The following is a 22074-nucleotide window of genomic DNA, read 5'->3' as shown; positions in this document are numbered from 1 at the left end:
TCAGTGCTTCTTCAGGTGAGAGGCTAGCTTTCCTCTCTACTCCAGGGTGACTTTTCAAAGCAACACATCCAAATTTAATGGAACAATTACAGAAAAGAAATTAAATATGAATATTGTAATTTATTTAATAGGAAATCAACAGCAGTTGTTTGTTTCTCATCTGTCTAAGGAGAGAATAAAATATTATTATATCCATTATTTTTATCGTTCTAAGCAGCAAAGTATAATTATTCATTTTAAAAAGCATATTTGTAAATCATACATTAATAAGTAGTAGTTCTAACAGCCATTTACATTGTAATTTTCAGGTTGGAAATCTCCCAAGTGATTACATTATGCGTCTGAAACGCGTCCCAGCAAAAGAGCATCTGGTAAGAATGTGTGTTTATTTTCTACTTGCTAAAGATTGTGTGTGTCTGTGTGTAAGTGTTTCTGCGTGTGATATATTCACTTTACGCGTTTTTCCGTAAAAAAAAGTCCAGCCTCCTTCCAATTTTCTTCTATAGTACTTCTTGCTTCAAACTCATTTAGATCTTAAATAAATAATGATCGTGAGGGGAAAGTGTGATTCTCTTTATTACATGCTTCACTACTGTACAATCATTATTATATTGATAGACTTGTCCCTATAAATGTGCTTTTTCCTATTATAGTGTTCATTCTAGCACCTTGCACTTGTCATAAACCGTGCAGTTCCTCTTTCCTGCCTGGGGTTTCATTCTCTGCTCTGGTGCTTCTAGCACAATTTGGTCTGCATCTCAGCAGTTTGTTGCATCAGCCGAGTGTGCTAGAAACACCAGAGCAGGGAGTGACACAGCAGGCAGGAAAGAGGAACTGCTTGGGTTGTGACAGGTGCAGGGTGCTAGAATGAACACTACTATTATACTTTGCTTCCACCACACATGTAGCCAGTTGCTAGCATAGTAAAAAATGTCAAATATACTTTTATAGTCTCTCCCAAAATCTCTTGTATACAGCTAGGAAAATAAGTGCTACTCACTACCCACTATGATAAGTAGTTGGGAATAGTAAAGATCATACCAAGGTAATATGTAGTGACATGCACTTTCAGTGGCCTCGTTTAGCAATATATTGCATTATTGCAGAGACACATGCACTATAAAAGAATGATTAAAGGCACAAACCTATGGAATGTGAGCAGATAACATAAAAGGGTTTTTCTTGTAGTGGCAAGACTGTCCATAGGGGTACCGGGGCATGCAGTCAGTCATAGAGATTTTCCGCTTGCTCATTTGTTTAACTTACTATCATAATCTATGGCCAAGGTTTCTTTGTAAAAAGATGGTGACAGCAGTGTTTTATTCAGCGGCTCAGAATCCTTATGATACCACAAGGCTGGTGGGTCATGGAACTGGACTGTCGTACATGTATAAATGTATTTCTGTCTCTAAATTCTTCCATACTTACACAAGGTTATGACTAAACTGTGACACGCAAATAGGGGATGTTTTAAACAAGATTTAAAGTTTTAAAGGCACAAACTATTTGCTTTGAAACAACAACTTTGCTAATGGCAAATTCTGGACAGATGTACGTGGGTTTCAGGTGATCATTCAGAGTCAATGACCTGTCTAAACTTTCCAACACTTCTCAAAACAAGTAAAGGGCAGAAGAAGATCTAAGTTAGGTCAGTAACAGGTCATTTCTTGAACTTTAATAAAGTAGCACAGACATAGTAAAAGAACCTGTTGTTCATACACAATGTGTATTGAGTGTACTTTTAAATCCAAATTCGGATGAACTAAATAGACCTGGCTGCAAAGCATAATAGGCTGATGTAAGGTAATGCAAGCTATATATTGTGAATCAGTTTTTTAAAGCAGGGGCTATGCGAATCCACTACATTACTGTAATTTGCAATAACATTTCATTCAACATTTTTGCCTGATATGTACCAATGCTTTTAGTACCAGTATATATTTGATTAAAGAAAAACAAAGAAACAATTTTCTGTTCTAATACATAATTTGTTGACAGTTGGCTCTTACCTACATTTGTAACTTTGAGACTTGCTATTTCTCCTGGGGATGTGTTTATTTTGTGCTACTTTTCTGGACAATCTAGCTAGTCAATCAGCTTTTTAAATGGACCAATTTGAGCAGAATCCAGAAACATTCCTATCAGGGCCGTAACTAAGGTAGTGCGGCCGGTGCCATCGCACAGGGCACCACAGATCAGGGGGCGCTGTTTGGGCCTGTCAAATTTCTGTTTATTATCATTCTCACTTGTAGCTTCCTCTTATTTCATCCCCTTTATCTCCTGGCCTCTGCTATCTCTTCCCTGGCCCTTCCCCATGAAGCCATGGCCCTTTTTTGGGTGCATTATGTCCCTTTGAAAAATGAGGGGGTCGCCAATGCTCTTTCTGGCACATGGCACTAAAAAGTCTAGTTACGGCTCTAATTCCTATTCCCTGTGACCCGAAACGCCTACTGTCACTTATAATTGCAGGACAACAACACAACAAGGCTAAAATGCTTTGTTAAAATAGTTGTAGACAATAACTGGAAGATTTGCTAAGGCATGAATGTGGAATTCTTGCAGAGATTTCAATAGGACAAAGTTAATATTATTCAATAATAATCTGTACACTAAACAACCATAACTAAGGCTGTCCCCTTATTTTCTTATTTGATTCCACCAGTTAATAAGTTGCAACTAGTTTTTTTAATATTTCATCTGCTATAGAGTAGAAACAGAGCTCAGATTGATATTATTTAATTAAAATATATTGGTGTGAAGTACAGATTTGTCCTCATGAATTCTCACTGCAGTTGCGCCAAACAGCCCCACTTGGCACGTCAGGTTCTGTGCGGCTCTGCTAGCACAGGGAGTCTATTTTCACCTGAAAATGCATCTTAGTTGCAATATGATGCGACTAGGGCGCATCAGGAGATTTGTCTATCTATGTTCAACTTTTATGAAGTGCTGCGATTTTTTTCCACGCTGTTCCGTTGTGCTTAATTTATAGACTCAGTCGCACACAGATATACAAGTGTCACATATCAAATTAATCAGCACAGTCTTCTGGGGCGTCCTAGTACATCATATTGTGACCAGAGCCGCACAGGACCTACCAGTTCACTCACACCGGGCATCTCGCACCACATGGCGTAATCAGGCTAAATATATGAAAACACATCTGTAGAAGCCAAGTGATACTTATGAAATAAGCTTGAACAGTGTTAAAGCCATTAACTCTTATGGCAAAAGTAGGTTGGATAAGTTTATTGGGTTTATTTAACAACAGGTCTGAAAATAACAGTGATTTGCAAATTAGCTTAATGGTGGTGCACAAATTGGCTTAACGGCTAGAAATTGTATGTACCATCTAAAGTGCTGCTAATTGTAACATATTCAGGCATTGAAAGTCAGACTACTGTAAAGCATTCTTTATTTTTAAATAGACTATTGCCATGCCCATTAGGAAAATCAAGTACGTGTTGCCTGAGTTGTCCTAGATGGAACCTTAATTCTAAAATCTTTCAGCAAACTTTATGAACGTGCCAAAAATGCTGCTATAACAGTGCCAAAATTCTGTGAATAAAACCCTAGTAATATTTTATGACCGGAATTAAATACACATAATTGCTAGGCTCTGCAATGCAAGGTTAAACATAATATTGACGTCAATAACATTGTATCTCTAACCACTTGTTTGCCTGGCATCTTGTGGTATATTTCTCCACTACACCCTTGGGTCAATCACATGACTGTACCTCAGATGCTGTGATCTCAGGTTCCTGTGAGTGAACAGCTAGCAGATGTCCCTGCACATGCAGACTTAATAGCAGTTAGTACAGTGTAAATGGTATGTCGTCAAGATGTCGACAGTAATGATGTCACCAGTCACTATGTCAACCTCAATATACTGGTGCCGGGATCCCAACACCGGTGAAATGATACTTACAGCATTTTACCCGTGTGGGTATTATAACTTTAAACATGCAGTGAGGTGGACATTAGTGACTGTTGACATTGTAATTGTCGACCTCCTTTACCCAACCTGTCTCCAAGTACTGACTTCACCTCACTCCATATTTTACTATATTTGGAACAGTGGCGGCCTTAGAGGTGGGACTGCAGTGCAGTCCAAAATTCATATAGGGGAGCCACACTAACTGCCTCCCCAAATGCTGCCAAACATTGCAGGCCGGGACCCACTGGCAGTTGGTGTAGTTCCCCTATTTGAATTTTGGACTGTGCTGCAGCCCCAACCCTGGAGCCGCCACTGATTTGGAGTACTATAAAATGCCGTGTCAGACCTGCCATGTTGTTCTCAGAGTGAGCACCCTGGCTTATATACCTCAGTTCATATGCAGAAAAGTTAAGCAGCACACTGCCCTGATTCTAGCACTCCTGACCCATCACAGCATCACTGCCCACTCTTTGGTCAATTGTCTGTTTCGTATAAATGAGAGCTCATTGCAATTCAACTCAAAAATAGATTTTTATGCTCCATTTCATGATCGCAAAATATAGTGGAACTTTTTATAGTTTATCATTGAAGCTTGTTACTCTCTCATAAAGGAAGAATTTGTTTTATAACCTTTTTTTATTGTTTTCTTAGGAAATACTTTATTTGTATTAATTTTTGCCTTTTCTTGTCTAGATAAATTGGAGATGCATTTTGTACTAAAGATCTTTTGACATGTCAGAAACCAACAGCCTGAGAATCTTTCTTAATGACTCTCTAAAGAGTTCATTTCACTTGTATTTTTAGTAATGCAAAAATATCTACTTTCTGTTCCAAAATTATTTTGTATGGCAAACAACGAACAGCTGTACTAAATAACAAAAAAACAAAACAAAAGTATAATTGTGATTTAAATTTGACTTTGCTGACATAATGCATTGAGTCATTTTGTTGTATAAATGGTTCCTTATTGTCTGCCTGTGAATGATTATATTAAATGAAATCATTACAAGTGCATATGTCTGTTTATAACCCGGTATACGCCTGCATGTGTGTGTATGTATGTATGTATATATATATATATATATATATATATATATATATATATATATATATATATATATATATATACTTTTTTACCTTTTATTTATTTCTTTTTTATTTCATAGGCAAAACACTGCTGGTTATACGTTATGCTGCATGAAGTGTCGTACCGCCTTGGCGAACTCTTATCCAAATTTTCAAATACATCGCAAAATTATCATATCTTAGACAATCTTTCCCTAATACTTCGAGAAATCAGATTCTGTGTTAAAATGAATGAGAATGAGGTAAAGTATAATGCAACTATTTTCACTATTCAGTACTGCAGTCTTTATAGTAAAGGGAGCGTAGGCTAATGGGTGCATTGTTCATTGCTAATAAATTTGTAGATTCCCCTCATATTATGTTATTAATTGCAGTGTATGAAACATTTGCCATATAAATTAATTTAAAAGTGATAAATTAATGAAGAACTATACTTTTTACAGAAGTAATTTGAACATATTTAAAATTAATTTTTCTTGCAATTCGTAAATATATGTATAAATCAATATATTATACTGTTTAGAGTTCATGAGTTGCACCATGTTTCTGTTCTCTAGCGGTAAGCCCAATACTATTCCAAAAATGTTCTCATTCACAGAGACTCAGAGACTATGGTGGGCCACAGGCTGGACAGCCTTGAAATGAGTCATAAAAAATAGTATCTACCAGTCATATATTTAGGTTATAATGTAAGGGAGCCTTTTCTGGTTTCTTAGAGCGTATTCTAAGTTTCGGGAATGTTACATATTGTGACAGTTTGATGTTAAATGGGTCATTACATGTTTTCTTTTATATCTAAAAGCTAAGATCATATATAGGCGAAAGTTCAATGGCATTTTACAAGAAATGAAGAAAATACATTGGAGAAATAGACTTACAAAAAAGTATTACAGGCCCCCCCACAGAGAACAGAAAGTAGCTGCAGGCTGAGATATAATTGCTGGAATAAGCAGCACATTCTTTCATGCGTGTGCAGAGAGGTGAAAGAACTGTACCCAGTAGCTAAAACACAGCCTCAGTAACTTTTTATGCATTATTAAATATTGTACTTTTAATTTTATCAAATTAGTCTATAATTTAGATATGCTGATAAAATAATAAATTGATACATAATACAACAAAGTCTTCAAAGATTTATCAAATTCCTCATTAGCAGGTATTAGGTTATGCATATTTTTAGTGATGACCTATTTTGTGACTATTCTTATATTGTTTTTGTTTTCTTCAACAGGAATTTATAGATGATTACTTAGAAAAGATTCTAGTTGGGCATGTTAATCCCACTGAATTTTTTGCATATGTAAACAGCACAATTAACCTTTTCAAGGATATAAACAACACACACTATAATGATACATGTTTGTTACCTACAGATGATCCTGATGAAGGTAAGCAATTATTTTACATGGTTCTTATCTCTCTTGTACAACATTGTAATATGGATTGACAATGTACATGTACTATTTGTCTATTCTAGGGGATGATGGCACAAAGGGAAGCACACAGTATGCATCAAGTAAATTAAAAAATAACAGCAAAACTGGTAAGTAAATCAAATTTTTTTTTTTTTTTTGCGGGGGGGGGGCATTTTTTTCCCTGTGAATAGAGGTTTGAATTATGAATGGCTGTGTATAAGGAAACCAATCCCGTACCACTATGTGTAATTCGGGAATTAGAAAGAATCTCAATTCTTGGATTTCCGGGATTGAATCACCTCCTTTGTTCCCCACATGGAAAAAACAGAATACACACAATGGCCTCCACAGAAAAAAAACACACACATTGGCCCCCACAGGACAAAAAATAAAACACATTCATGATTTATTGTCCCTGCCCCCTACTGAAGAATGACTCTGACCTCACCTGTCAGCTGTCTCAGTCCAGTCACTTCAACTTGTCACGCAGTGTGGAAGAAGAGAAGCTTCGCCTTCCAGTCCCTCCCTTGCCCAACTCAGTCACCACTTTATTCACTCACTTCACACTGTGTGGGCTGGCTGGACAGGCGGTGTGCGGCTGCATGACCTATGACATCATGCCGCCGCATTGCCATTTATAGGTCACGGCCCGGGTCATGTCTGCCCGGCCCAGAACAATTTAACAATACAGTAGCTGCCTGCACAGTTATGGAGGACATCACACTCGCTTCTTTCCTATTCCCAAAATCCTGGGTTTGAAACCTCCAATTCCAGTATTTAAATCCCTGACTTTTTTAGGCTAATTCCCGTGTATCGGGACCTCGGGATTGGTTTCCTTAGGAGTGTAACAACTGCCACTAATACACTACAGTAAATAAAAAGTAAGACCACTAATTAAAGGATAATATCATGTTACACAGCTACACATTGTTATATACTTTGCACTCATGTAGCATTTTCATGAACACAGTATGCTGTATATATGGACAATGACTTTGAAACCAAATGGGACAAGATACTTATACATCTCACTGTAAGTCTGTTCATTGAATATGAATTATCAGATGAACCTAGGTGTTCTTTTCCCTTTTTCTAATATAATTGTTGGGATTATTGATGAGTTGCATCATCATGGCCCCACCCCCTGCATTGTGAAGAGAAGGGGCCATAATGATGCAATCATGTGGTCATGCCCATGCTCCGCCCCCAATATGCTGCATCATCACTGCACCACGCCCTCTATCTGCCACGAGCCCCCCCCCCACCATAGAAGCCTCCCTTGCTGAAAGTCGGTAAGTATGGAATAGATGTATGATGGTTTGTTAAGTGTAAAATCGGTAACTGCACGTTATGTGCGGCAGTTACCGCTTCCCTGCGTGTAGTAAAACCCTGTCATTATCGGCACCGCTATCCCTAGACAGGGCACCGAAGTGGATTAGATTTAGGATTGTTTAGTTTGTCCCATTACTTTTGGCCCCTTAAAAAGTGGGAGGCACATATAGAAACCATTGTAATTCCTACACCGTTCACCTGATTTGTATGTAATTACCCTTAAATTAAATCTGAAAGTCTGCAGTTAAAGCACATCTTGTTTGTTTCATTTCAAAGCCATTGTGGTGGTGAATAGAGGCCAAAATATGAAAACTCAGTCAAAGTCCCAATATTTATGCACCTGACTGTATATATATATATATATATATAACTATTGTGGCCCTTATCAAAACGGGCATCATGGGGGAGGAGGAGGAGCTGAGGCCGAGGAGGGAGTGTGCGGGGCGCTGCTGAGCTGCCAGAGTCGCGGCTGCTGCTTCCTGTACATTGTAGTTCCGGAGCCACAGCAGGAGGGTGTCCCGCTGGCGTCCCGGATACAGAGCAGCAGCGGCGGCTACCAGAGCCGCTGCTGCTGCTCCTCCACCACACAGCACTGTAGTGCCGGACCCGCAGCGGGTGGGTCTCCCGTTGGCGGCCCGGATACAGAGCAGCAACGGCGGCTACCAGAGCCGCTGCTGCTGGGGCCGGCTTCCCGATCACTGCTGGCCACAATGATCAGGTCACAGCAACAGCTGCGGCTACATGAGCCGTAGTTGCAGCTTCAATGGCAGTGCGCCGGGAGGGAGTTGCCGACGGTGCCCGATCACTGTGGCCAGCAGTGATCGGAAAATGCTGGTGAGGCAGCCATGCCTGCAGAGGGACCAGAAGGTCCCTCTGATGTAGATGGCTGCCGGAAGATTAGCTTCCCACAGCCTCCTAGTGGGCATTTCTGACTGGTCGTATCCGATACGACCATGTCAGGGAAAGCCCAACCTGGTGTGGTCGTATCTGATACGACCGTGCCAGGCAAGTGGTTAATATAACTGAATAATGGTCAGTCACTGAGATCTATTAAAAAAAGTTAGCAGTCTGTGTTGGAATTTCTTTTTTTTCTGCTGCTGTATTGTTAGCTTGAGAAAAGGACCCTCTTACCTCTTTGTCTGTTTGCTACTACCCTGTTATGTTTTATTACTATGTTCATAACATAGATTGTAAGCTCCACTGGGGCTTGGCCTGAAGTGAATGGCCAAATATACTATGTAAAGCGCTGCAGAATATGTGTGAGCTATATAAATAACTGGTAATAATAATAAATAATTGTAAAGCACTGCAAAAATAAGCTGGAACTATATAAATAAAAGTTATTCATAATAATATGCTTATATTTAGAAAAAAAAGCAACAGGTAAATGACACATTGAAATATGATTTAGAGTAATGTAGAAATTATACTGTCTTTTCTATTCTGTATATGTGAATGCTATTCATCCCCATAGCTTTCCTGTAAAATAAATGACCTACTTTTGCAACATCCTCTGGAAAATGAAACCTATAGCACAGATGTGACAAATGTTCTACCTTGTCTCTTGGGACACAAGGCACAGTATGTGCTACACTACTGCTTATTCCTTTACAATTGTCTGTATGTTTTGAAACACTCTTTTTCATTAATAAGAAATAGGCAAACTAGTTTACTGAATACTTATGATGTAGTCATCTATATTTTTTACTGTTTATGCATTTTAAAGATTGACATTTCTCTAGAATTTAAGGATAGTAAAAGTATTATCAGTCTTTTATTGCAAAAGCACCAAACTGTAGATCTTGTTACAATAACCCTTACTTTCATCATACAGTATATGTTGATTCAATTTTACATTTTGCAACACACAGGGAGATGCAAGCTTTCTAAGCTAAATGAATTTGCCTTGGGACATATTTAATAGCTTGCATTCTCGGATTGATTTCTATCAGGTTATAGCCATATACATCAAAGTAAAATTTTAGGTTTAGACATTTTTTTCAACAGCTAAGGTGTGACATTGCCAGGAGCATTACTGTTTATTAATAAAAAATTACATAGTTGTACATAAGGATTTGCACATTGAGAAGCGATCTAGATCAGGGGCGTAGAGAGCCACGCTGGGCCCCGGATATAGAGGTGGGCGTGGCCTAATCGAGGGAGGCATGACCACGCCCCCTTAAAAAACACACAAAAAACATTGTTTTGCAGCGCCGCAAAGCGGCAGTGCACTTTGGGGAGGGGGCGCTGTGAGCCCCTCAGCCCGGCGCAAAGCCAGAGGGGGGCGCGATCAATGTGATGGGAGTGGTCAGAAAAATGCAGGTATGTCTGTCCGCTTGAACGCCGTTTCATGGGCGTGCATAAATTAGCCACTGCGATTGCATATGCAGCTTGAGTACTCACTGCGTGCAAACAAATATAATATAATATAGTCTTTAGGAAAATACTGGATAGAGTGCCGGAAGCATGACAGGTATAGTCACTTGATGATATTGTACTCAGACCTGCAGCAAGCAGAGACAGGCAATAGATGAATTCCCTGTAGTACCGGTGTCAGCCTGCAGAAGATGATGATACTGGAGTGTTGAACAGTACTGATAGATGGATGCACCAGCGTGTAGTGGGACACCTGCTGGAATGGGTGCGAAGTGCATAACAGCCCAGATGGTAGATGCTTGGGATGAATGTGGACTGAATAGATGCAGGAAGCACTTGAACAAAGGTTGCTGGTGTTAGAGTCAGTATGCACTAGAATGCAGGACACTGGAAGCCAGGGAAGTAATTAGTTATGTGAAGGCCCCATAGCAAAAGTTTGTAAGGGCCCCTATGTTCCACCCAATGGTGTCAAATGTATATAACACATGTAAGTTAGACAAGGAAGATAGGCCCCCTTCAGCTCTAGGCCCCACAGCAGCTGCACCCCTTGCACCTATGGTAGTTACACCCATGCTGGAAGCTAAATCAAATGCAGATGAACTTTGTAAGCTCATGGTTTTTTTTTGTAAGCGCAGGATATTGGAAGCTGAATCAAATGCAGACACACTTTGTAAGAGCCAAACACTGGAAGCAGATACTCAGATGCAGATACTGGAATAGAGCTGGAAGCCACTCCAGTTGAGAGACTGTTCTCATGTAGAAGAGCGTTGTTCTGGCAAACAGCTGAACAAAGGAGATGGTTTATATAGGGTGCTCCCAGCACCTATCGGCAAAACAGGTCAAGTGAATGCAGCCGGCTCCATCGTGCGCATGCGCGAGACCCGGATAGCGACGGGCAATCTGTCGCTCCGGGTCTCGCACCAAAGGGGGCGTGCTGTCGATGTTGAGTGACAGCACGCCCCCTTTGGTGGGCGGGTTGGGGGGGTGGCTGCCCAGACGGAGGCATTAACATGGGAATGCCTACTGTTTGGGGGCGGCCCCATTGACATCACAAGTGATGTCAGTTGGAGAGCTTTCGGCTCTGTTTGAGCCGAAAGCTCTCTGGGACTTGCGGCCACGAGACCCTACCACAAGGGTCTCGTCGCAAGCCCGTTGGTCGCAATGGTCTTGACCATCGCGACCATCATCCTGGCCGCTAGCATTAGCTGTGGGTGGCAACCCACAGAAATGTGAGCAAGGCCGCTCCATTAAAAAAAAAAAAAAGACGCCCTGATTCAGAGTGAGCGCTCTTACAGAGCGTCTGGCTTTGAATCAGGGCCTCAGTCCTCAGGACCCCACACAGGTCACATTTTCCAGGTCATCCGGCAGGTGCACAGGTGTATTCATTACTCACTAACACTTTTTAAAAGATCCACAGGTGGAGCTAATTATTTCACTTGTGATTCTGTGGGGAGACCTGGAAAACATGGGGATCCTGAGGACTGAGTTTGAAATCCTGTGTAATAGTCAATCAATCAAATGAATATTCAAACCATAGTCAAAAGTTTAACAGCATATCATCCAATTAGATTGTAAGAATATTCACAGCAGTTATTTAAATGAGCGGGTGATTTTGTCAGAATAAATAACCTGTCCATGCCTTTGATTATATTAGCGGGATATATCTCTATGCATTGGGCATTGTGTCATGATATGAGGGCCATAATTAGAACCAGTAGAAAACCATAAGAGTGTGTTATAGGAAGAAGCATGTTCGCCAATAGCAGAGTAGTGATCTCAGTATTCTGTCATACTGGTGTCATCCATGTGAAAGAAAGTTAATTTATATATTTAACTTCTTACATTTGAAGTATTTAACATTTACAGTGAACAGACTACTTAATTCTATGTAATGAAACTATAATGTTTCTTGTATTATAATCTACAAGCATTTCATTAACCAAGGCATGAATCATTTTATAACCTTTCAGCAGTACTATTAGCTAGTTTTCTGAGTAGTACTGCATTAAAAAAAAATGTCAGGGCTCGGCCTAGGATCGACCGTTACTCATCACAGCATCGATTTCCCCTGACTTCTCATGCGATCAGACGTCAGCTGCAGGGGCGAGTGACGTGCTGATGATTATGTCTTAGGTGCACTTTGCCATCCATGTACTCCTCCGTGATTGATTACCGAGGTTGCCGTCATGGGCGCAGCCATGACAGTGTTCATCACCTGACTGACCCTCTGTCCAATGTAGCTTGGTCGTTGTCAGCTGACGCTGCCCTCCAATGGACTGCTACCTTAGGGTATTTTACTGGGCTCTGGACAACAGAAAGTTGCCTGTGCAATGTCGTTACTACTAGTGTTTGCTTGCCGTCACTTCATTCCAGGTTCCCTTGCTATTCTACTCTCAAGTAATTTCTAGTTACTCTCCTGTGCCAGCGGTGCGTCCGGATACCTTGCCAGTGTACTCTGTACATCCTCTGAGTACAACCACAGTGTCACTTTCCTGTGCCAGCAGAGTGTCTGGATACCTTGCCCGCATACTCTGTAATCCTCTAAGTACAACCACAGTGTCACTGTCCTGTGCCAGCAGTGCGTCTGATACCTTGCCCGCGTACTCTGTACATCCTCTGAGTACAACCACAGTGTCACTCTCCTGTGCTACCGGAGCATCTCGATACCATGCCCGTGTACTCTGTACATCCTTCAAGTACAATTACAGTGTCATTCTCCTGTGCCAGCAGAGCATCTGGATACCTTGCCCGCATACTCAGTACAACATCATAGTGCAGAATCCTCGCTAGTGCTTCTTTCAGAAGTACACTCTCTTGGGCATTATCAATGTTATCTCCCTCCATTTCCCATCTGTATTGGATACCTGACCAAAGGGCCGCAACCTGCTTGCTGGGTACAGGTTAAACCCATATCCCGCATGGAGGGGTCACTGATGAACACCTCCCAGCAGGTTAGACTCCACACCTTTGGTCAGGTCTCTCCAACATCCGATACTTGTGGATGAGGAGGTCGTACATCCATGCCCCTCGCCTCCAATTTATTCTTCAACCCCGGACCTCAGCTTTCAGCTCCTCAGTAGGAGATCTTCCTGAGCCAGTCGTGACAAGAAGATGGAACTAGGGTTCACCGACCCAACTAAATTTAATTCATTCTTGCAGAGAACACTCATAAGTAATTGTCCACTCCCGTTGCTGTCATGGATTTATCTCTCTATAATGCTGACACCACAAGTGTAGCCAAACAACCCAGAATATATTTGCGCTTGTGGATTTAATATACCTCCTTCATATATCATGATTGAAATTACTGAATTGTTTTTTTCCAAGAAGCCATAGCAGTAAATTAATTAATTAGCACAGTATACATAAGGAATATTTTGCAACTTTTTAGAATTCTCCATTTGTGGTGTAAGATCAGTAGCAATATTATCAGGCTCTAAATCCACTTGCTATCATTGCAGCACAAATGTGAGCCTGCACTGTGCCAAGAAACACAAGCATCTTGCGCATTTATCTACCTATAAATTAGGGATGTGCAGGCTCGGATAGGTTCGAGTTTGCACGTGGAGTTCGGATTTTTCCCTCCAAAAAAACGGAACTCAGAACGAGGCAAAACGTCATCTTACATGGACGAACATCATCATTCCTGGACAAAAGACCAGGAATGATGATGTTCGTCCATGTAAGATGACGTTTTGCCTCGTTCTGAGTTCCGTTTTTTTGGAGGGAAAAATCCGAACTCCACGTGCAAACTCGAACCTATCCGAGCCTGCACATCCCTACTATAAATCATTCCATTCAGAAGAGATATATTTCTTCTGGTATTTTGTATCATCGTTTTATGCTGACTTCCAAGGTTATCTAAGGATTCTTTCATTCACCTTAAATACTCCGCACAAGTATATTGGAAGTAGGCATGAAAATATAAGATGATTTTGTACATTTACCTTATCTGGGGGCTCTATGCCAAGGAAACCTGCAAGTCAGAAAAACATACTCACCATCGACTTCTTATTCTTACGTAGACAACCAGGAACAGATCAAACTTAAACCATTCTAAATTTGTTTCTAATGGAATAGTAGGCACATGATCTATTTAGCCTGATCACAGTCCAGTGTGGCCACACTCCTATATATTATACTAAAACATGTAACCCAATAACAGGGCTAAGAGTTATAGCACTTGAAAAATGCAACTGAGTTAAATGGAAACATTACATTTCTCCATCAGGAAAGGACTTAGGGGCCAATTTATATTTTAATATTTTTGGGGTATTCCCTGAAAACAGATGGTTTTGGGGGGGGTACCCACAATTATTATGCAAATGCAGCCCCCAAAAGCTTCGCTTTCCGGAGCTTTGCCCCAATAGGTAAGGCCATCTCCAGATGGCATTATTCTATAGTTGCCTATGAGCTACTATTTTGCTAATTATTTCTCCAGTGACCCCCAGTGACACTTTTAATGGCTGTGCTCTGGGGTCTCTGAACCAAGAAGCATTGTGATAGCCTTACGCTATCATACTGCTTCCAGCTCTTTGCCAGGATGGTCTCTTGTCTGAGCCCATCTCCTGGCAAGAGCAGAATAGTCAATTTGTGTGAAAATATTAATTTTCACATTGGGAATTTACTCCAAAAATTTTATTTTATTGTGATAAATATGCTCCTTACTAATTGTTACAGATACATAAAAATCCCTTACCTGCATTGGACTTAAAGCTTTAAGATGTCACATATAGCCCCGTAATTGACAGATATTTGCAGCTGGGAAGACGCTTTAAGATTATTGAAATGGCTAACTCACTGACTGTACCGAATCCCTCTCTATACATCTAATGTATCTTGCAGTATTATTAAAATTTATTCTATGTTATTCCAGAAAACAATAGAAAGGGACACACAAAATCTTCACTTTATGGATGATTCTGAATGAACCCATCCTTTGTCACAGTATAATGCAATTTACGTCTTAAGGTTTAGGGGTCTATTTACTAAGCTGTGTTAGGAGATAAAGTGAACGGTGATAAGGTACCAGCCAATCAGCTCCTAACTGCCATGTCACAGGCTGTGTTTGAAAAATGCAGTTAGGAGCTGGTTGGCTGGTACCTTATCACCGTTCACTTGATCTCCTAACACAGTTTAGTAAATAGACCCCTTAATATTAGTAAAATCATCTATACACTATTAGTTATTGAATACTGCTCTATACACAACTCCAACGAATAAGAGTATGAAAAAAATTGACAAATTAAATAAACCAAATGTAAGGAATTGAAGCACAAGCCAGGGATCCAGCTTAGCATAATTAAACCCCTTTTAGCTGTATTGCTTCTTTAAGGATTTTGTTCGGATAAATTAATGATTGGTTGTTATTATTATTATTATTACCAGTTATTTATATAGCGCACACATAATCTGCAGCGCTGTACATAGAATATTCAGCCATTCACATCAGTCCCTGCCCCAGTGGAGCTTACACTCTATATTCCCTACCAAATGCTCACATACACACACTAGGGGTAATTTTTGTTAGGAGCCAATTAACCTACTATTTTTGGAGTGTGGGAGGAAACCGGAGCACCCGGAGGAAACCCACGCAAGCACAGGAAGAATATACAAACTCCACACAGTTAGGGCCTTAGTGGGTATCGAACCAACGACTTCAGTGCTGTGAGGCAGAAATGCTAACCATTACACCATCTGTGCTGCCTCTTCAACTAAAAGGGTTAAGAACCCTATCAGTTGAAGAGGTGTGTTTAAGTGATATTTAAGCTATGTCAGTTAGTATTCCCAATCTTTTCTTCTGAAAATCCCGCCATCTGTCTCCTTTTGTATTTATATCTATTGTTTGCTTGTTCAGTGGCAGTAGAACGGATGCATTGTTTACATTTGCTTAGGTTTTAGTAGGTGCGCTTCTCCTTTATATACTGTTATGGCCAAATGGATGTCCCTCCAGACTGGGGGTGTTATTGATCTATGGACAGTTGAACATCAATGTTTGATTTGCTCTTGTTTCCACCACCATACTAACTTTAACTTTAGTTAACATAAATTCAGTCTGAAAATAACTCAATTATCAATTCTACCTGTCAAAATAAATGTTACTTTATTTTTTTTATAGCCAACCCTTGTTGTCCATGTCTTTATTATTAGATAAGATTATATAGGGGTAGATGCACTAAGTGGGTTGGGTATGGGATACCAGCCCTCAGAATACCTACAGCGGCATACCAACAAGCACAATACAGACACTGGAAGGTAAGTTCCCTACACCTAACCTTTATCCCTAATCCTCCCTCTCTGTTGCCTGAACCTAACATTTCCCTAGTGCTTACCTTTCCGCCCCCTAAACCTATCCCTCCCCCCTTAGTGCCTAACCCTCCCCTAACCCCCGATACTTACCTTCAGGATGCCATCAGTCGGGATTCTGGAGCCGGGATCACACCGCTGTCGGGATTCCGGCGGCGGTGTTTAGACCATCGGCATCCCATCTACCAGGATGCTGGCTACATCCCGTACTAAGCCTTGGAAAGAGATAAAGTGGAGAGAGATAAAGTACCAGCCAATCAGTTCCTGTCATTTTTCAAACACATCCTTTAAAGTGACAGGAGCTGATAGGTTGGTACGTTATCTGTCTTCACTTTATCTCTCTCCAAGGCTTGGTACATCTCCACCATATTAGAAAGGGTCTATAAGAGGAAAGCGTATATATTAGAGACTATCTTGTGTTACAATCCTTATGTAGAAATGTAAAAACTGTTATGATGTTGTCACAAACATTGGGCCTAATCCAGCAAGGATCGCAAATGCAAAGCTGCATGATTGACACCCCCTGCTGCATTTGCTATCCCAGCGCTGGGCCTCTGGCCAGCTTACTCAGACTGGCTGGCTTGCGAGCCCATGACACTGCGTTGATCATCGCAGAACCTGGGCTGGCCACTCCCGGAAAATGGGGCAAACACGCCCCCTTATCCGGTAATGCCGGCCACCCCGCCCCTTAAATGCCTCTGCCTGTACAACAGGCATAGGCATTCAAGGGTCTGCGTGCAACTACGCAAAACCCATTCTGCACACTCACAGAATGGGTTCTGCACACGCGCAGATTCCTGTGGGCACTGCTGAATCAAGTCCATTGACCCTTGATGTCTCTGTATAGATTGTCAGCTTGTGAATAACTGCAGCAATCTCTAATATAGGCTTCATAGTTCACACTATTAAAAATCTTCTAAAAACATTCAGAACTGCATCTCCTATGAAGCTCAATAGTAACATATATACAAATTGATTCAGTTTAACTACTGTTGCCAACAGCAACCTTCTCACAATGTACCTGCTTTACAGAACATATTTAAGTATGACTGTGAAACTCTTGGATTTATTGATATTTATATAAAGTATACTAATGTTATACAGCTCAATAAGCAGTGTTCTATATCAGATTAACCTTCTCCAAATATTTACATTTTTGCATATTCCTGTACTATACACTTTACCTTCCATACTCTAAATAGAGAGACATTTGGAGAACTTCAAATACTTTAAAGTTTGTATGTTTTTTTTTTCTCTTTAGCTCCCTCTTTTTAACTCTAGATCACTACAGACAATCTTCCCTACCTACTGTACTAATCTTATTTGTAAAATATTTACATTGAATCTTAGTTGTAAAGAAGGGAATGATATGTCTTAGTTGTAGCTACAATTTTACTGCTATGTTTGGTATTTTATTTGGTCCTGGTGCTCTTAGTGTCATTGAATTGAACGTGTGAGTTCTTTAAATAAACTCCTTTCTTTTAAACATATTTTTAGTAGAACTATGTATCACAGACAAAAGATATAGGGCCCATTTACCAATGAGACATAACTCCTTTAGCGATTGCTAAAGGGGGTAATGTCCTCCTTTCAATATTTAGCTGTGTGTCACTGTATCGCTTACGTCATCTATAAATGGCGAAAGTGAAACGCCCAGCAACAGCCTTTCTAGCTCCAGTGAAGCCTTCCAGGCACTGCCGAGTCCCCGCCAGGTGAAAGTGTTATGCGCATGTGCAGACTGGCCATCGCGCATACGCATGACACAGCTGTGGGCTGCCAGCAGCAGCGAGGAGAATGCCGCTGAGGAGGGGGCGTCGCTGGAACTCGCTGGAGAGATAAGTCATGTTAAATACCAGTGCCATATTCACTAGTATCACTGCGATACTAAACGAAATATGCAGTTGGTATTAGGGTTTGTTCTTAAATGGGGCCCATTATTCTATAGTTTAATAATTAACTAATAATAACTAGTATGTAAAATAAGAGGGGTGGGAACAAGTACTTGAAAAGATCAGAATGTACTATTGTATGCTAGTTTAACCATTTTGTATTCTATTGTGCATTTATTTTACCATGAGAGAGCAAGTATAATGGCTGCTTCCGCTAACTATAATGTTTGTATATATATATTATGTATATGTGAAAGGAATTCTCTTTTGAGAATCACTAACACACCATGAGGCTGATGCTGAGCTGGACATACGCATGTTTGAGCAGTGTAAAATATGAATATTGATTTTGAGCATGCCCAGAAAACAGGCCTGTGCAAATGTGCTTGAAGTCTCAATAATTCTGTCAATTGCATTTACTTGCAACTAAAGGGTTGCGAAGGATAAGTGAAGGGGCAGTCTAATGTAGGCCGAGCATATGCTATTGTGTACAGATGCAGACCCCCATAGTGGTTCACATACTCCTGTCAAAATCACATCAATTGCAGATGCCTGTAGGCTGGTACAGGTACATGCTGACAGTGACTGCTGCTGCTACCATGAGGAAGCCACTTCTGATTGGCTCACTGTGAATTCACCGCAGAAACTGATAGGTGTTTTCTTCAATGCTCAGGCACATGCCTATTATATGATTTTATGAGCACATTTCAACAAGATTTTTTTTGTATTTTTTTGTACGTGGGAGTGAGAGATAAACCTACTGTATTCAAGAAGTTTTTTTTACATTTTATTTAAACATAAAAGCAATTGTATATATTATCATTATCAAAAGAAATGTTTCAAAAATGTTTTTCAGGGTATCTGAGATATGCCTGAAATAAACCTGGCCCTTTTGCTACTTGAGCGGAGCTGCATGCGTCTTGCAAATGTTACAGCTATTTTTTAAATACACATAATTGTGTTTTTAGGGAAAGGTTTTCACATCTGCAAAATGCGTCAGCATCAGCCCCTTATGTATTACCGAACATGTGTTGAAAATGATAGTGGAGATGAAGTATTTATATGTAAGTAAAGTATCCCCTTTAGAGTCACATCTTTAGTTTATTCATATTTAATGTCTCAATGTTGTCTCCAGGACATAATTATATACAATCATAATCTCACCTCCAGTTATTATTACATGTTCAATACGGATACTAAGCTATTCCAGAATAATTGCTTAAAAGGAAAACTACAGTAAAGCTAAACAATAATTTTAATAATATAATTAATTATATAATATAATTTAAAAATAGTTACAGGTTGAGTCTCCCATATCCAAATATTCCGAAATAAGGAATATTCAGAAATACGGAATTATTTTGGCACAACTGAGATAATGAAACCTATGATTTTTGATGGTTCAATGTAGACAAACTTTGTCTAAGGCACAAATTAAAATTACCGTCAGGCTGTGTGTATAAGGTGTATATGAAACATAAATGAATTTCATTTCTGTACACAAGCTTTGCTTGAGCCACAAAATTGTTTGATTCTCCCATATCCAAAATGCTTGGGACTAGAGGTATTTTGGATAACGGAATATTCCGTATTTTGGAATATTTGCATATCATAATAAAATATCTTGGGAATGGGACCCAAATATACACACAGAATGCATTTATGTGTTATATACACCTTATACACACAGCCTGCAGGTAATTTTATACAATATTTTCAATAATTTTGTGGCTCAAGAAATGATGGGTGGGGGCCGAATGGATTGAAGCTTTCACTGCCTTTAAAGGACTACCAAATCTAAAATACATATTGGCTTTTGTAATAGCTATTAATAGCATTCCACAACATACAGGTGCATGTTAAATTCCCAGTACCTTGACCACCACAGTGGTCTCAGTATAATGAACAAGGGTCACTTAGTCCTCTGCCGATTATACTAGAAAACCACATACATAATTTTCAGATAAACTAAAAATATTTGCTGCCCTGCAAGCGCTGTTATTATATAGATACACTTGCTGTAGTTTTTCCTGTTTGAAAATCTCCTGTATGCATGCAATATATTTAATTATATATCAGCTGTAATATGAGAGATAGAGAGAGTAGTGTCCTCAAATCAAGACATTTAAGTTTATTTTCTGCATAATTTAAGGACCTGAAAAATATTCTTAGCTGCCTGGTACTGGTACGTGTTTATTTTTTCAGTTACCAAGTTTACTGAATTGCACAAGCTCTAGAATTTATTGCATTTTTATATTATATAATGACATACTTTGGCTGATTACTGAAGAGAAATCTGGGCAAAGATATAAAGGGATAAATAAATTGTGTTAACAGATTATTTGGCAATATATAAATTAATCATGAATAGATGTCAGCTGCACTTAACAGTTGAGTTATTTTAGTATACCTCAAAAACATTGTTATGTAAGAAACATGTTTTAAAATTTTGTGTATAACCTGGACAAAATATTAGAAATCCCTATTATGACTGAGATAGTATTTTATATATATAATTTAAAAACATGGTGCAAGCATGGAAATTATACTGTTGAAATGAAAGTCTTTTAGTGCAATTCTTGTCTGTACTCTTTTTGTAAATTTTTAGTCAGTTCTATTGTTTTATTATATTATTTTCTGTTACACCCATTTACACTACATGTTTTATTTACAGGGCGCCCAGAACAAGCTCAAATTAGCAGCAGTTCATCATTACCATGGCCAAGCATAGCATCAATAGCATTGGCCTGTCTAGTCGTTGGATTTTTATTTGGTATTATGTGCTGGAAGGTAATATACCATATATGATCTCTCTTGTGTTGTTATAATCTTTGATAGTATTACAATTGTTATATACAATATAATTTAGTCAGTATTTTTTCAAATACAAAACATCAGTTGGCATGCTGTATCTATCTCGGATATGTAATTTGTGGTGATGCCTATATTAAATTGGGAAATCTAATTCACTTTCCCACTGTATTTTTTTAATATATATATATATATATATATATATATATATATATAAACAAAGACAAGTGTATTCAATGTTTACTCTCTATGTACAGTGGAGCATAAGTGAGGAGAACATTTTTTTGTCTAGAAATGTAGATGAATATTCATCTTTGGGATTTTTTTTGTGATAAGAACATTGAATATAGTTATCAAAGAATGAGCTGTCAATCACTTTTCTCACCAATTTGATTATTACATTTAATTGCAATGTTTTTGTTATTGTAAATTAGTATTTAGGTATCTGTGACTACAAACTTTGCATATTAATCTACTGTGTTGTTCCTCTATAATATATATTACCAATTACGGTCTTTAAAAGCTTATTCACAGCTATTTAGCGGCATATGCAAATAGCCGCTGGGTTTATCACAGCTAATTGTCAGCGCTGACCAATTTAATTAGGCGCCGATATCCTGCTTGTTAATTACAGCAGCCTCAGGAGCTGCAACGAAAAGAAAGTATAAAAATGCACCTCTGGTAATTAACACACAGGAAACCCTTAGTCCGCATTTTACGCAGAATCTGTGGGTTACTGCGCAGTACCAGATGTTTTACTGTGCAGGTGAAAAGGCTAAATAATTGATTAGCTCTGGGTGTTAAACACAAAGCTTTTCCCGCATGGTAAAACTCACACCTAATAGGATATTAGTGTTAATGTGATATTTAGCTGCTAATCAGTGCCTGAAAAACCCATTACCACCTGTATGAACAATTGCTT

General features: G+C 39.3%; 1 protein-coding gene across 1 annotated transcript in view; it reads left to right on the top strand.

Moving 5' to 3' along the window:
- KITLG (KIT ligand) overlaps positions 1–22074 on the top strand; it is a 69703-nt gene that overhangs the window by 41762 nt on the left and 5867 nt on the right. Inside the window, exons 3-7 of the mRNA XM_088453809.1 lie at positions 309–371; positions 5104–5265; positions 6255–6411; positions 6501–6566; positions 21016–21131. Of these exons, the coding sequence (XP_088309935.1) occupies positions 309–371; positions 5104–5265; positions 6255–6411; positions 6501–6566; positions 21016–21131 (564 nt within the window). The remainder of the gene's footprint in view (positions 1–308; positions 372–5103; positions 5266–6254; positions 6412–6500; positions 6567–21015; positions 21132–22074) is intronic.

The sequence above is a fragment of the Taudactylus pleione genome, unplaced genomic scaffold (genome assembly GCF_031769625.1).
Source record: "Taudactylus pleione unplaced genomic scaffold, aTauple2 ptg000040l, whole genome shotgun sequence".
NCBI lineage: Eukaryota > Metazoa > Chordata > Amphibia > Anura > Myobatrachidae > Taudactylus > Taudactylus pleione.
This window is presented reverse-complemented; position numbering and strand designations above follow the sequence as displayed.